The 11,598-nt window shown below is 33.3% G+C and overlaps 3 protein-coding genes across 5 annotated transcripts; 1 reads left to right on the top strand and 2 right to left on the bottom strand.

Moving 5' to 3' along the window:
• Positions 1-344: 344 nt before the first annotated feature.
• Positions 345-5,427, bottom strand: LOC143376569 (TOM1-like protein 2). Of its 3 annotated transcripts, none has more exons than XM_076827067.1 (9): positions 5,186-5,427; positions 4,721-4,890; positions 3,781-4,062; positions 3,436-3,705; positions 3,002-3,299; positions 2,821-2,941; positions 2,725-2,755; positions 2,090-2,140; positions 345-1,913 (listed from the first exon to the last, which is right to left on the bottom strand). In XM_076827067.1, exons 1-9 carry the CDS (start codon positions 5,241-5,243, stop codon positions 1,716-1,718), a joined length of 1,479 nt encoding a protein of 492 aa, XP_076683182.1. In that variant the 5' UTR covers positions 5,244-5,427; the 3' UTR covers positions 345-1,715. The 3 variants fall into 3 exon arrangements, with proteins under 3 accessions (XP_076683182.1, XP_076683166.1, XP_076683174.1); XM_076827051.1 differs by having other exon boundaries at positions 2,629-2,755; positions 5,186-5,426; XM_076827059.1 differs by lacking the exon at positions 2,090-2,140 and having other exon boundaries at positions 2,629-2,755; positions 5,186-5,426.
• A 189-nt stretch (positions 5,428-5,616) lies between these two features.
• LOC143376558 (dynein regulatory complex subunit 3) lies at positions 5,617-8,935 on the top strand. Its single transcript, XM_076827040.1, has 10 exons — positions 5,617-5,695; positions 6,044-6,236; positions 6,314-6,597; positions 6,676-6,848; positions 6,937-7,094; positions 7,226-7,418; positions 7,512-7,719; positions 7,797-8,045; positions 8,109-8,185; positions 8,786-8,935. The coding sequence occupies exons 2-10, from the start codon at positions 6,059-6,061 to the stop codon at positions 8,931-8,933; spliced, it is 1,668 nt and encodes a 555-aa protein (XP_076683155.1). The 5' UTR covers positions 5,617-5,695; positions 6,044-6,058; the 3' UTR covers positions 8,934-8,935.
• Positions 8,936-9,132: 197 nt separating this feature from the next.
• LOC143376678 (enoyl-CoA delta isomerase 1, mitochondrial) lies at positions 9,133-11,592 on the bottom strand. Its single transcript, XM_076827266.1, has 6 exons — positions 11,463-11,592; positions 10,190-10,332; positions 9,853-10,124; positions 9,573-9,751; positions 9,369-9,490; positions 9,133-9,293 (listed from the first exon to the last, which is right to left on the bottom strand). Exons 2-6 carry the CDS (start codon positions 10,290-10,292, stop codon positions 9,133-9,135), a joined length of 837 nt encoding a protein of 278 aa, XP_076683381.1. The 5' UTR covers positions 10,293-10,332; positions 11,463-11,592.
• Between the last annotated feature and the right edge of the window lie 6 nt (positions 11,593-11,598).

The following is an 11,598-nucleotide window of genomic DNA, read 5'->3' as shown; positions in this document are numbered from 1 at the left end:
TGTAATCATGTACCGTGCTTCGTGTTTAAGTGCAAGATTTTACATTCAATTTTTTTATTTGGTTTCTTTGCTACTATAAGTTTCTGTTTATGCCGAGTTCAATGCCAATTTAATATCGTTATACAGTTAAGATTCTGATAAGGTATACAGAAACTTTTTGGATTCACTGTACATGCTATGAGCGACAGAAACAATTAATTATGTACACTTCAAAGAGCCCTTGACTTAAAAAAAAATTATTGAAATTGGCAACGCATACATTTGTTTCTGCTTGTATGCATTGTAATTATTATTTATATATAGTACAAGGATTACAATTCTTCAGAAATAAAACGTTATTAACGTATTGGAACATTAGGAAATGTTTATTACAAATGAAAAAATTATTTATAACATTTAACAAACTTGTAATTTTAAAAGCATAAGGAATCTGTAGAAACATAAATTCATCACAATGTTTTCAATAACATGCGATATTGAAATGCGTATACAAAAGGGAACAATAATTCTTCGGGTGTATTACCTACAAAATTAGAGTTACTCATCGCGTTATCAAAACATCTTTTATAAGTAAGGAAGTCTTGTTTCCATTAAATTCGAATTAAAATATAATTACAAGGAAACACAGTGTTTCGTACATTCTAAAGTAACAGATCGAATTTAATACGATCAGTGCCATGGTGATTCGCACTGTGTGTCGAAAATAATATACTTTTAGCAAAAATATTTTATTATGCGCTATTGAAATAAAATATTCATCGATAGAAAGCATATAGTTTACTTAATAATTCTATAAAATCAGCTATTGGGACATAATCTGTTGTAATCGTTATTTTTGCAACTTTTGCTTATCACATTTTTAAAATTGCATGGAAAGTCTTGATTCAGTTTACAGCTTTGAATACGTTAATTTTGTTTGAAACAAGACAATGTCTTTGAAATCACAAGCAAAACTTATCACCAATGGTATTCCTATATTATAATTTCAGAATATATTATTTATCTGTAATATCGGTACATCATTATAACAAAACTAGCAATAATAAATTTATATTACTCTATGATAATAATAGTACTTTTATAAAAAAAAAATCAAAACTACTAGAGATGTAAATATATGTATACCATGTTTATACAGGATAATGTCAAATAAACGAGACACAATTTAACATAGAAAAATACTTCCATCTATAGCTCGATAGTCAAATATTTAATTAAATATTCACTTTATTGCATTTGAATCTGCAAGTTTGAAAAATGCAATCGTACGTACGAGTTAATTATTTTCATAGAGCTTCAAGGCATGAGATAGCACATTGTAATGTAAATGTTATTTTGGATACAATGTGTTCTTTATATACAAATAACATAAATTAGTATTCCTATTTTTTCGTATTACATAATGCTTATACGCGTAACGATTATTTTAGCTTTAAAATAAGTTACTCATTGTTATGAAATTTTTACAACATACAGAAATGCTAATTTACGGTCACGTTGTATCAATTACATTCTTAAGTACATATAAGCGCAAAGCACGTTCCCTTTCGTTATATTTTTTTCTCCTTTTTCATCCTGATTCATTTCGTTAATGTTTCTAACACCAATAATGTTATTAGAAGCATCGATCTATTAGAAAGAGGTATCCCAATGATTGAATCAACTCAAACTTAATGTCTATCATTCTTTTGACAAACGAATCGGTAAAGTGACATTTAAAGGGCAAATAAAGATTTATCTTGATCCTTGTTAATTTGGCGTTGAATGTTTGAACTGCCAGAATTTGTAGTGTTGCCAGTAGCAGCAGTAGTTGTAGGTACAGTTGGTAATGCTTCAGCCGCAGCTGCTCGTTCTGCTAAGAAACGTTCAAATTCTGAAGATGTTAAGGATTCCTGATCACCATGTGCCCCTGGCTAAAAAGAAAGCAATTTTCCCTTCATCATGAATTAAACCATTAACGATAATTCGAGAACATTCTTTCGAAACAAACATTTAATAGACATTACGATGATATGAAGTGATTTTCAAACAATTCGAGTAAAATCCTCCAATTCTCGCAAAAGTAATTTTAATATTACATACGACTCACCGTATGATCTAACCAGGCTGCCATTTCATTAAATTCAGATTCCCGGTTCAGCTAAATGTTAAAACAAGGAAACGAAATAAAACCGAACATATTAAACAGAATGCAAAATATATGTATAAATATATGCGATATATTTAGGCAAAAATAAAGCATAAGGAAACGTAAGAGAAAAATAATTCGACATTCCATGCTCTAAAAAGCTAATGCAGCAAAGGGGAACAAATTCTTATTGGATCTATCAAATTAAAAGAACTTATGCTTGAATATCATAAAATTGGATAAAGTGTAGCATTCTTACCTTTCGTTATGGAAGGCAATTTTAATGGTCTTTGTATAAATTCATAACTGAATTATTTAAAGATATATAACTTGGCAATGATAAAATGAGATGAGAGTTTGTACAAAATGGTTTACAGCTTATAATATGGCGTACTTTTTGTAAATAAATGATTTACCAATATCTACTTATATTACTTAATTTGATGGTATTAGCTAAGTGTTTTGTAAGAATGAGTATAGTAAGGACAGGGGTTACGCACAGAAGTAGCAGTAGTAGAAGCAACTGTAGAAGCAGTCTGGGGGTTTTCAGGATTATTGCGATTCAGAATTGCTGTACTGAGACTGCCTCCGCTCACCTGCTCCAAATTATCCTCATACTTGCTACCACTGTAACAAGTACGGATTAATACATGATTCTACAGAAATTTTAAACTTAATTTAACGATAGAAACCTGTTCTTTGTAGTTTCATAAGATGCATTGCGTGACTGTGCAAACATATCGAATTCATCGTTGTCACCTTCCTTCTTCTCCTTTCTATCTATCCTACTTTTATCACCGCTTTCGGATATGCCTGTAATTCAATACAAGACAATGTAATAAATCTCCTGTCTGCTTAACATATAACACATACCCATTCCTGTCATTTTCCTTTCCAAAGCATCAGTTTCGTCAGATAGATCTATAAGAGAATCGGCTTCTTGTTTAGCACCCGATGAAGCGGAATCCATATTTGCTGGATGACCAATTGTTTGCGCTAAAATAGTACTTGCAGCGACAGCTTTATTTTTCGTAAAACGTGAATAACGCAAGAACAAATTATTCAACTCGTCGTTTATACGTAATAATTCAGCTGTCATTTCATCGTCGGCTAACTTCCCAATTAACTCGACGACTCGTTCTTGCATTGCTTTACACGTCCCGTGAAGTTCCTGTAAACATGAGAATTATTAAGGATTCTTTCGATATTTCTTGTAAAGATACATAAGAGAATGAATTGAATATTTATTTAACGCAACAGAGACATCTCTTCCTACTGTTCAGAAAGCAAATGGTTTGTATTCGTACTGTTAAAAGTTCAAGATCTGCGGCATCTGGTTGCTGGTTATTGCTTTGATCAAGACTTGTAAAATATGCCAACATGTCCAATAAAACGCACATGTTTCCTTGTACGACATCAAGTTCGCTTTGTAATTTAGCCAGTTGCTGTTCGTTTAACTGAGCTACTTGCCCAGACGATTGATTCGCAGGTTGCTGAACTTGCGTTGCCAAAGGAGCTATTGATTGCTGCTCAACAGCAGACGCATTTATAATACTTTGCTCCAATTCGGGTACACTCTGCAACATTAACGGCAATGAAGAACATATAGAATTCTCATACTTCGCTTATTTCTTACATTATAGAAGACTTACTCTCTCAGGAGTGATAATGGGTGCCATTGCATCTAAATCAGTCATCGGAAATTGTATGCCTTTCAGTTTTAATTCTTGATACACTTGTACAACCCCTTGAGTATGCGGCTGATGGCGGAACGTGTCTGCCCATGTTTGAATCAAACTTAAAACTTTCTCTTGCACTGCAGTCGGTGGTTCGTTCTTTGGTCCAATTAATTTAAACAGTTCTTGTACAAATTCTCGTGAACAGGCGAGAGTATGAAAACGTTTCCCACAATTCTTCACGCATGTTTCCAATACCTAATTTATCAATATCATTTATGTAAAGATACTTATAATTTCTCATTTCTACGAGCATCTCTACGTAGCATAAAATAAAGTCCCTGGTAGGCGTCCGTCTGTTTGCTCGGGCTAATCTCGAGAACCACTGGACGGATTGTGATGCGCTTTTAATGGTTTTTCTAAGGCATTTCTCAAGGAAAGTTCAGGTGAATGAAACATTAACTTATGACAAAAGGAAGGCGAGTAGTGACGATTGTAGTGAAGCATTCCTTGAGAATGCTCTATCAGATGTTAGGGGCTGTATCGCACTCCGTCTAGTGGTTTCCATAGTAAATGCGTCTATTCTCGCATCAACACGTCTCTGATTAAGGAGCGCCAATTAATTTTAAAATATTAATGCTGCTGTTACAGATGCGTATAAGAAGCCCGGGCAACGCCAGGTACTTTAAGCTAGTTTAATAGAAATGACCTATTGCTTAAAAAACTACGATGATTTAACGAACTGCATAAACTGTTCGTAAATATGATATCGCTATTCTGAAATTACTATAGAAAGTGAATAAAATTAAGAAATAAATACCCAACCCAGACCTTATTCAATTGTATAAAATAATTTTAACGTATCGCGCATATCTTGCTTAAAATGTAAATATTACCGAATATTGTGAGTACTAACGGTAAGGGTATACATGACTATAGTGTAATTTTTTCCTGCGGCTTGATTAAGCCTACGCTTAATTGCTTTAATTGCATCTCTTGGCCCATCCTCTGTTTCATTTATAATATCACATATTTCCATATTAAGTGTCCAATTCTCGCTTGGCAAACTACTATCTGTAGCTTGCTCTAAAATAAATATATAAAAATGAAATGTACTGTTAATTACAGCTTTTATTTTACAAACACTTTTCGTAAGCTATAATTTCCGAGATTATAGATAATATAGATACTTGAATATATATGCATATATGCACATATATACATATACATGGTAGATGGCAAAAATTTATAGGTATTCAAGCGTTTGTACCTATTGACGCGCAAGCACCGGATTATGCCAGCAAAAATGACAAGCCGATCATTCGTTTGTATTCACCTAATCGGCATGATCGTATTTCGTAAAAGTAAATAAGAAACGTACCAATCTTCTGTCCTACTGGTGTTGAAAACGGGTTGACGTTTACCCCGAAAAATGACATTATTGCACGATATATGAAACTGTTTTTATATTCGATAACGTTACTTCGACTCACTTGTGCATGTATAAGGCACGTAATAAATTTTGTCAGGAACAATATATGACAATAATTTACAAATTTCTTGTTCCGCTAAGGTGACAGTATCATATGACCCATACGATGATAAAGGCAGACGTCAAAGTGTCATGATACTTCAACCAATCGGAGACAGCGCTCCGTGTACTTTATTAGGATTGGTTTTCTACTTTCTCCCTAAATCAGTGGAGTACACTCCATTGGATAAAAATATACCTACAAAGATACCTTCGAAATGTTGATTTCGAACTTTTTCGTTGGACATTTAATTCCAGATTGACTGGCTTTCTCTGACAATATAGTTTAACGAATTGTAACAAATCTACCATATCTGGCTTTAAAATACTCTCAAGGACGGTTAGTCATCAGATAAAAAAGTAACTAAATAAATGGTCGAATATTAAATAATTTAACTTTATCTCTTACTTGAAGGGAAACTTGTCAACTTGATATTTGAATAAGATTAAGATAAGATAAGATATAAATATAAAATAAATGAATAATGGTGCTCAAATTTGAATAACGTTCGGCTTCGAATTTGTGCTCATTTCTTGTTCGTGCAGGCTAATTTTCAATGAAACATTCAGGTTAACATGAGGATCCGTCGTAGAATTAATAAAAGTTTCGTCGCGCGGCAACCGAATCAAGACTGAAAAGATTTCAAGAGTGCAGCGATATAAATTGGTTGATACATAATTCTACTGATTTATTTTATGCAATTGTAGAGAACATTTTGAAAAATGAATCCCGAAAATGTTCCTACTATACTGCAAGAATTTGTGCAACCTCGCGTGATAAATCAAGAGATGCTTATAAATCTGATAATCGACCAAGGCCCAAAGGGAGAAGCGGGTAAACTCTTCTTCGAAGATGGAATTGAATTGGACAAAATGAAAGAAATTCGAATTGAATTTCTTAGTATGTACACATTGGCAGCCGTAAAATTATATTTCGCGGAATTGTACGCATGTTTAATTATATACGTCTGTTTCTAGATATTTTTAAAATTGATTACCTCTGGGTGATGCCAAATCTTGTGAGATTAAAATTGTGTAACAATATAATCGAGGTAATAGAAAATCTGGATATCCTCGTCCATCTAAAAGAATTGGATCTTTCGTTCAATCGTATTAAGATAATGGAGAATTTGAATAATCTGACAAAATTGGAAATACTGCTTTTATACAATAACCAAATTCATACAGTAGAAGGCATAGATAATCTGCACGAGCTTACAATTTTTAGCATTGGTAATAATGCCCTGGTAGATTGGGACCATGTAATGTACATAATAAATTGCCTTTCATTTATGAATGAAATAATGCTATTCGGCTACATATTTATGTTATTATTTCAGGTACTATATTTAAGGAAATTCAAGAAGTTATCTAGCTTAAATGCGAGTGGAAATCCATGTTGCGAAGAAGCTGGATACTTGGATTATGTATTTGCATTTATTCCTCAATTAATTTATTATAGATATAAAATGATAACCGACAAGGAACGCAAAAATGCCTTAGAAAAGCATTAGTAACTATAAAACTTATAATTAATTTATGTCAAGTGTGTTTATATAATTTAACATTTAAGGATATGTGTGTCTTACTTTATAATTCAGCCGTGCTTTACACACTTTGAAAGAAACAGAAGCTAAAGAAAAAGAGGAATCGGATAAGCGGCAGAAATATGAGGAGAATCTAGCTTTTCATACTAATGCATATGTAGAGCATTTTGACGACGATTACCTTTTCTGTCAAATGTTTGAGGACGATAAAGGTTCGCATATTTATGTTCATTCGTAACAGCTATAAATAGTTGTAGATATAGGCGAAAGGTACACAAAATAATAAGAGAATTTCTTTCCATATAACACATGCAATTAACGCGCACTTTAATTTCATATTCAGAGGGTATAGAATTATCTCTAATAAACGAGGAAACAATAACTGCTTATGAGGAATACAAGGAAAATTTTTGTGCATTATGTCGAGAGATTTGTGACATAGGCTTGAAAGAACATGATAAACGAATGAATGAGATACATCTCTACACAACGGCTGTAGCTGCGGGTAAAGAAATTTCACAAAATCAAGGCAGATTGTGAGTAACTTGACACGCAATATGACAGTATAAACGTAATATTAACGATTTTATTAACGCAATTGCAACTTTTATTGTTCATTTGAATCGCAGGATTGTAAACGAGACGCTACAACAGAAAGCTGTTACTATAACAAATATTAAACACTTGTTAAAGAAATTAGTTGGCGATGTAGACAGTGGTACGCTCGAAGAGGTGACTCGGAAAGCGCAGGAGATTTCTGAAGAATTCACTGATATGATAACTGAGGCATGGACGAAATTAATGTCTATTGAAGTCGAGCTACACGAGCAGATGGAAGTATGTCTTAGAAGGAAGGCATTCTGCATGAAAAAGTTAATCTAAGAAATTATTAATGACTGATTTGTTTGGCAAAGGATGTAAACGAAATATTCAGATTTAGCATCGGCGATATGGTGGATTCTTTTGTAACAACTGCGCGAGGATATTTCTCACAATTACGAAATTGCGAGGCAGAATATAATGATGTTATCAATGGATTAATTCTATACTATCTCAGTGGCTTTGGAGACGACACAAAAATGCCAAGTCATTTGGTAGATTTGTGTGGAGATAAAGATATTTTAAATCACAATCTCTCTAACTCTCATGAGAAACATTTACAAGTATACAAATTTTCTTTTAGTTTCATAAGTTATCTAAAGAAGTTAATGTCTTTTTAATTACAGGTAATAGATGTTCGAGAAGATCACATGGTAAATCGATTAAGAACTTGGCTTGAAGATTACGTGGAGCAAAAAGCAAAGTAAAGTATTCATTCTACTGTATAATATGATATTCCAAGCATAAAAAATTAAATTTTATTGGCGTATTCATTCTACTCACTGTGTTGATAAAGAGAAGTCATAAACATAAGTCCAAGCTTGTCTTTCAAAGCTTCATATCAGAGGCATCTTTTGCATGAAACGTCAAGTGTGTAAACATGAGTTTAATCTGTTTGAGCATGATAGCTTAAATGTAAACAATAGTAATTAGATACCAGGTAACAAGAAGAATAACAGTATTAGTTTACAATTAGTCACTATATCATGACATTCGTGCTGCTTGGATTTTAAACTGTTTGATATGTTCATGTGGAAGTATCAAATGGTTTGTCTGTGGAACGTGAGTTGATAACGAAGGTCTTTGAGAAACTGAAGGGATATTCTCACATCTTTGACAATCTATAAGGCGTGTATAAATTGAGAAACTGTAACTTGAAAATATAGTATTTGTGGATTTATATTTGGATGATCGTTTCAAATCAATTCCAGGAATAGAATACACTCCTAAAGTTTGAAATCTGTATTTAAGTAGTATACTGTGCATTTAATACAAACTTTAAAATATTATTTTGATTTAACAGAGACGAAAATGATAGAAATAATCAACGAATACTAGAAATATCACACTTTGCGGATTGCCAACAAACTGAATTTCATTCGCATCAATTATTAAAACAATTAAATATAAATGTTGATGATACGGAAGTGATCGACGCTCTTGATGATTAAAATTTCCTAGATTAACAAGGTATTAATCGTGTAGGATATGGAAAAATATGAAAGTAAGTATTTAAATGCAGTTATGATTTATTAAAAAATATTAACTGTAATAATATATTTATATAAAATATTTGTAAGAAAATATCAAAATAAAATTTATACGAATACATAAGCAATAAAGAAATACTAATATATTCAATAATAGTTATCACTTTTGCTTCAAGGATTCGATATATAATTTAAGGCCAACTTGCACTTTTGGTAATTGAACAAGTCCCACAAAATCAGCGATATCCGACTCCCGATTTTCTTTTAACCAATGCAAATGATGTTTTCGTAAATTGAGTTTTGTTGCACTTCGCCCTAGAACTTTAACAACATTTCTCAAGGTAAATAACTCATGTTTATTCATTCTGTAAATGATTAAGCGAACACTGAACTTACAAGCTACGTTTTTAAAACCATTTATGTAGCCTTGACACTTTTTGACCGCATCTACTTTGTCAGCAGCTAATTCGTCTACAAGTCCGATCGCTAATGCTTCCTTTGGAGGGAATAACGAACCCCTAAATTTATATTACTCATTCAATCAAAGATGTTTCCTTTAAGCTCAAGAGCTTTATTATATATTTGTTAATAATGAGTTACCTTAAAAGCGCTAATTCAGCTTTTCGATATCCTATTGTATCAATAAGCATGAATTTAAACCATGTTGGAACTGCAAGCCCTAAACGCGTTTCATTTAGTCCTATAGTATTTTTTCCATCGGCCAGAACTCTGTATTCACAAGAAAGCGCTAATGCACATCCTCCGGCAGGACTAGAACCCTTTAAAATTATGTTACTAATATTTACGTGCTTAGTAAAAGATAATTGGTGGTTTACTCTAGTTATGCTAAGTATTTCACTAATAATGCACGAAACAATACATTAATAGCAGCTGCAATTGGTATCTCCAAGCCGTATAAAGTTAACCATGTATCTTGCAATATCTGCCAGTACTCTGTAAGCTGTTTCTCATTCCGATTGTACATCTCCATTATATCAAGTCCAGCTGAGAAGACAGTAGGCAATGAGGATGTTAATATAACACCTCTGCTATTATTTTTCTGTACGTCCATTAAAGACGAGTTTAAGGCACTCAATAGTTGTTTACTTAAAATATTTACAGGGGGGTTCGCCATTGATATCGTAGTAATTCCTGCCAGACACAATCCATCATTATCAAGGAAACAGATACCATAATCTCCAGAATTATACTTTTACCTGTACTATCGTCTTGCGTGACTTCAACAAGTTTAGACTTTGTTGCGTACGTTCTACATAAAGAGACTTGTATTCGAGCGAAACTTCTTCTTATCGCAAACATGTTTAATCGAATGCAAATTGAAGTATGAAGAAAAATATCTCTATAAAATCGAAGAATATTTATTACATGTATACAAAGTTTTTAACAGCACAGATATGGGGAATAGGACAAAGAATGTTCAGGAACAATTTTGGGAAAAGGATGAGAATATTCAGAAGCATAGTGAAAAGTATCTTGCTGTACGCGTCAGCAATTTGGGTAGGATGGAAGCAGAAAAAGTAGAGAAAATACAGGACAAATACATAAGGTGGACTTTAGGTTTGGACTTCAATACACCAGCATATTTAATTTTGGAGGAAAGAAAAACTGACAAAGTAAGGATAGAAGCGGGCAAAAGAGCAATAAATCATGAGGAGAGAACGAAACGTCTGAATAAGAATAAAATAGTACAAGAATGCTGGAGGGAAATAGATGCGAAGCAAGAAGAGAAAAAGTCGAAATAGGAGGAAATGAGAGGCGCATACTGTAGGCAGAAAATAATGGATATCCAAGAAATGGAAATAGAAAGAAGAAGAGGAAGAGAGTTTGCTGAGGAACAAGCGTCAGGGGCAGAGCAAGTTCAATGGCAATACAACAGAATACTAGGAGGCAGATACAACACACATTATACAGGAATTAGGGATAACCAAAGAGCAAATTACCTAGATGGAAACTACAAAGGCAGGTATCCAGGCATGATCACAAGGTTCAGGTGTGGGAACGAAGAGCTGGGAAGGAAGTACTGGAAGGAAGAAAACGAGACAGTATGCAGACTATGTACCTAAAGGGGCTAGAGAGACGCTGGGTCACATGCTAAAAGACTGTAAGGAGTTGAAAAGAGAAAATTAGACGATAGAAGGGATACTAAAGGATGAAGGAGAAGGAACGGAGTGGATGCGTATGGTTCTGGAAAAAAGGAGAAGAAAGGAAGCCCAAGATGAAGGAAGAGGTCAAAACGAAAGCACAATCTTGAGTTAACAGTCCCAGAAACACATAAACACAAAACACATGTAACCCCATTTTGAGGACGAAAGGCAAAAAATAAACCTATTTACTACTACAAAGTATTTAACATATCATCAATTGATACTCTAGAAATATGCTCTAAGCTATCGCTCTAAATAAATCAGTCCTTTGTTAATCAAGTAGTTGTTATTATAAAATATTAGTAACATATATGGAACTGTTTACGGTTTTATTCTGTATTGCTATTACCACGGATGAAAATAATATTGTTCCAACAGAAGAAAAAGTCATTCAAACCATTAGATATATTTGTAATAATGGAACGGACCGGAATGGAACAGAATGGATCGCGGGCAGGTGC

The sequence above is a fragment of the Andrena cerasifolii genome, chromosome 1 (genome assembly GCF_050908995.1).
Source record: "Andrena cerasifolii isolate SP2316 chromosome 1, iyAndCera1_principal, whole genome shotgun sequence".
Classification (NCBI taxonomy): domain Eukaryota; kingdom Metazoa; phylum Arthropoda; class Insecta; order Hymenoptera; family Andrenidae; genus Andrena; species Andrena cerasifolii.
This window is presented reverse-complemented; position numbering and strand designations above follow the sequence as displayed.

What these genes read in the sequence shown, in the direction of transcription:
- LOC143376569 (XM_076827051.1), bottom strand. Translation starts at nt 5,243, where the DNA reads ATGTCATTTTTCGGGGTAAACGTCAACCCGTTTTCAACACCAGTAGGA. An exon ending in TAGTCATGTATACCCTTACC is followed by an intron (nt 4,063 to 4,720) that starts GTTAGTACTCAC and finishes TTGATAAATTAG; the next exon opens with GTATTGGAAACATGCGTGAA. An exon ending in AAGGAAAATGACAGGAATGG is followed by an intron (nt 2,942 to 3,001) that starts GTATGTGTTATA and finishes ATTGAATTACAG; the next exon opens with GCATATCCGAAAGCGGTGAT.
- LOC143376558 (XM_076827040.1), top strand. Translation starts at nt 6,059, where the DNA reads ATGAATCCCGAAAATGTTCCTACTATACTGCAAGAATTTGTGCAACCT. An exon ending in AATTCGAATTGAATTTCTTA is followed by an intron (nt 6,237 to 6,313) that starts GTATGTACACAT and finishes GTCTGTTTCTAG; the next exon opens with ATATTTTTAAAATTGATTAC. An exon ending in AGCTACACGAGCAGATGGAA is followed by an intron (nt 7,720 to 7,796) that starts GTATGTCTTAGA and finishes TGTTTGGCAAAG; the next exon opens with GATGTAAACGAAATATTCAG.
- LOC143376678 (XM_076827266.1), bottom strand. Translation starts at nt 10,292, where the DNA reads ATGTTTGCGATAAGAAGAAGTTTCGCTCGAATACAAGTCTCTTTATGT. An exon ending in CAATTGCAGCTGCTATTAAT is followed by an intron (nt 9,752 to 9,852) that starts GTATTGTTTCGT and finishes ATAATTTTAAAG; the next exon opens with GGTTCTAGTCCTGCCGGAGG. An exon ending in TGGTTTTAAAAACGTAGCTT is followed by an intron (nt 9,294 to 9,368) that starts GTAAGTTCAGTG and finishes ATGTTGTTAAAG; the next exon opens with TTCTAGGGCGAAGTGCAACA.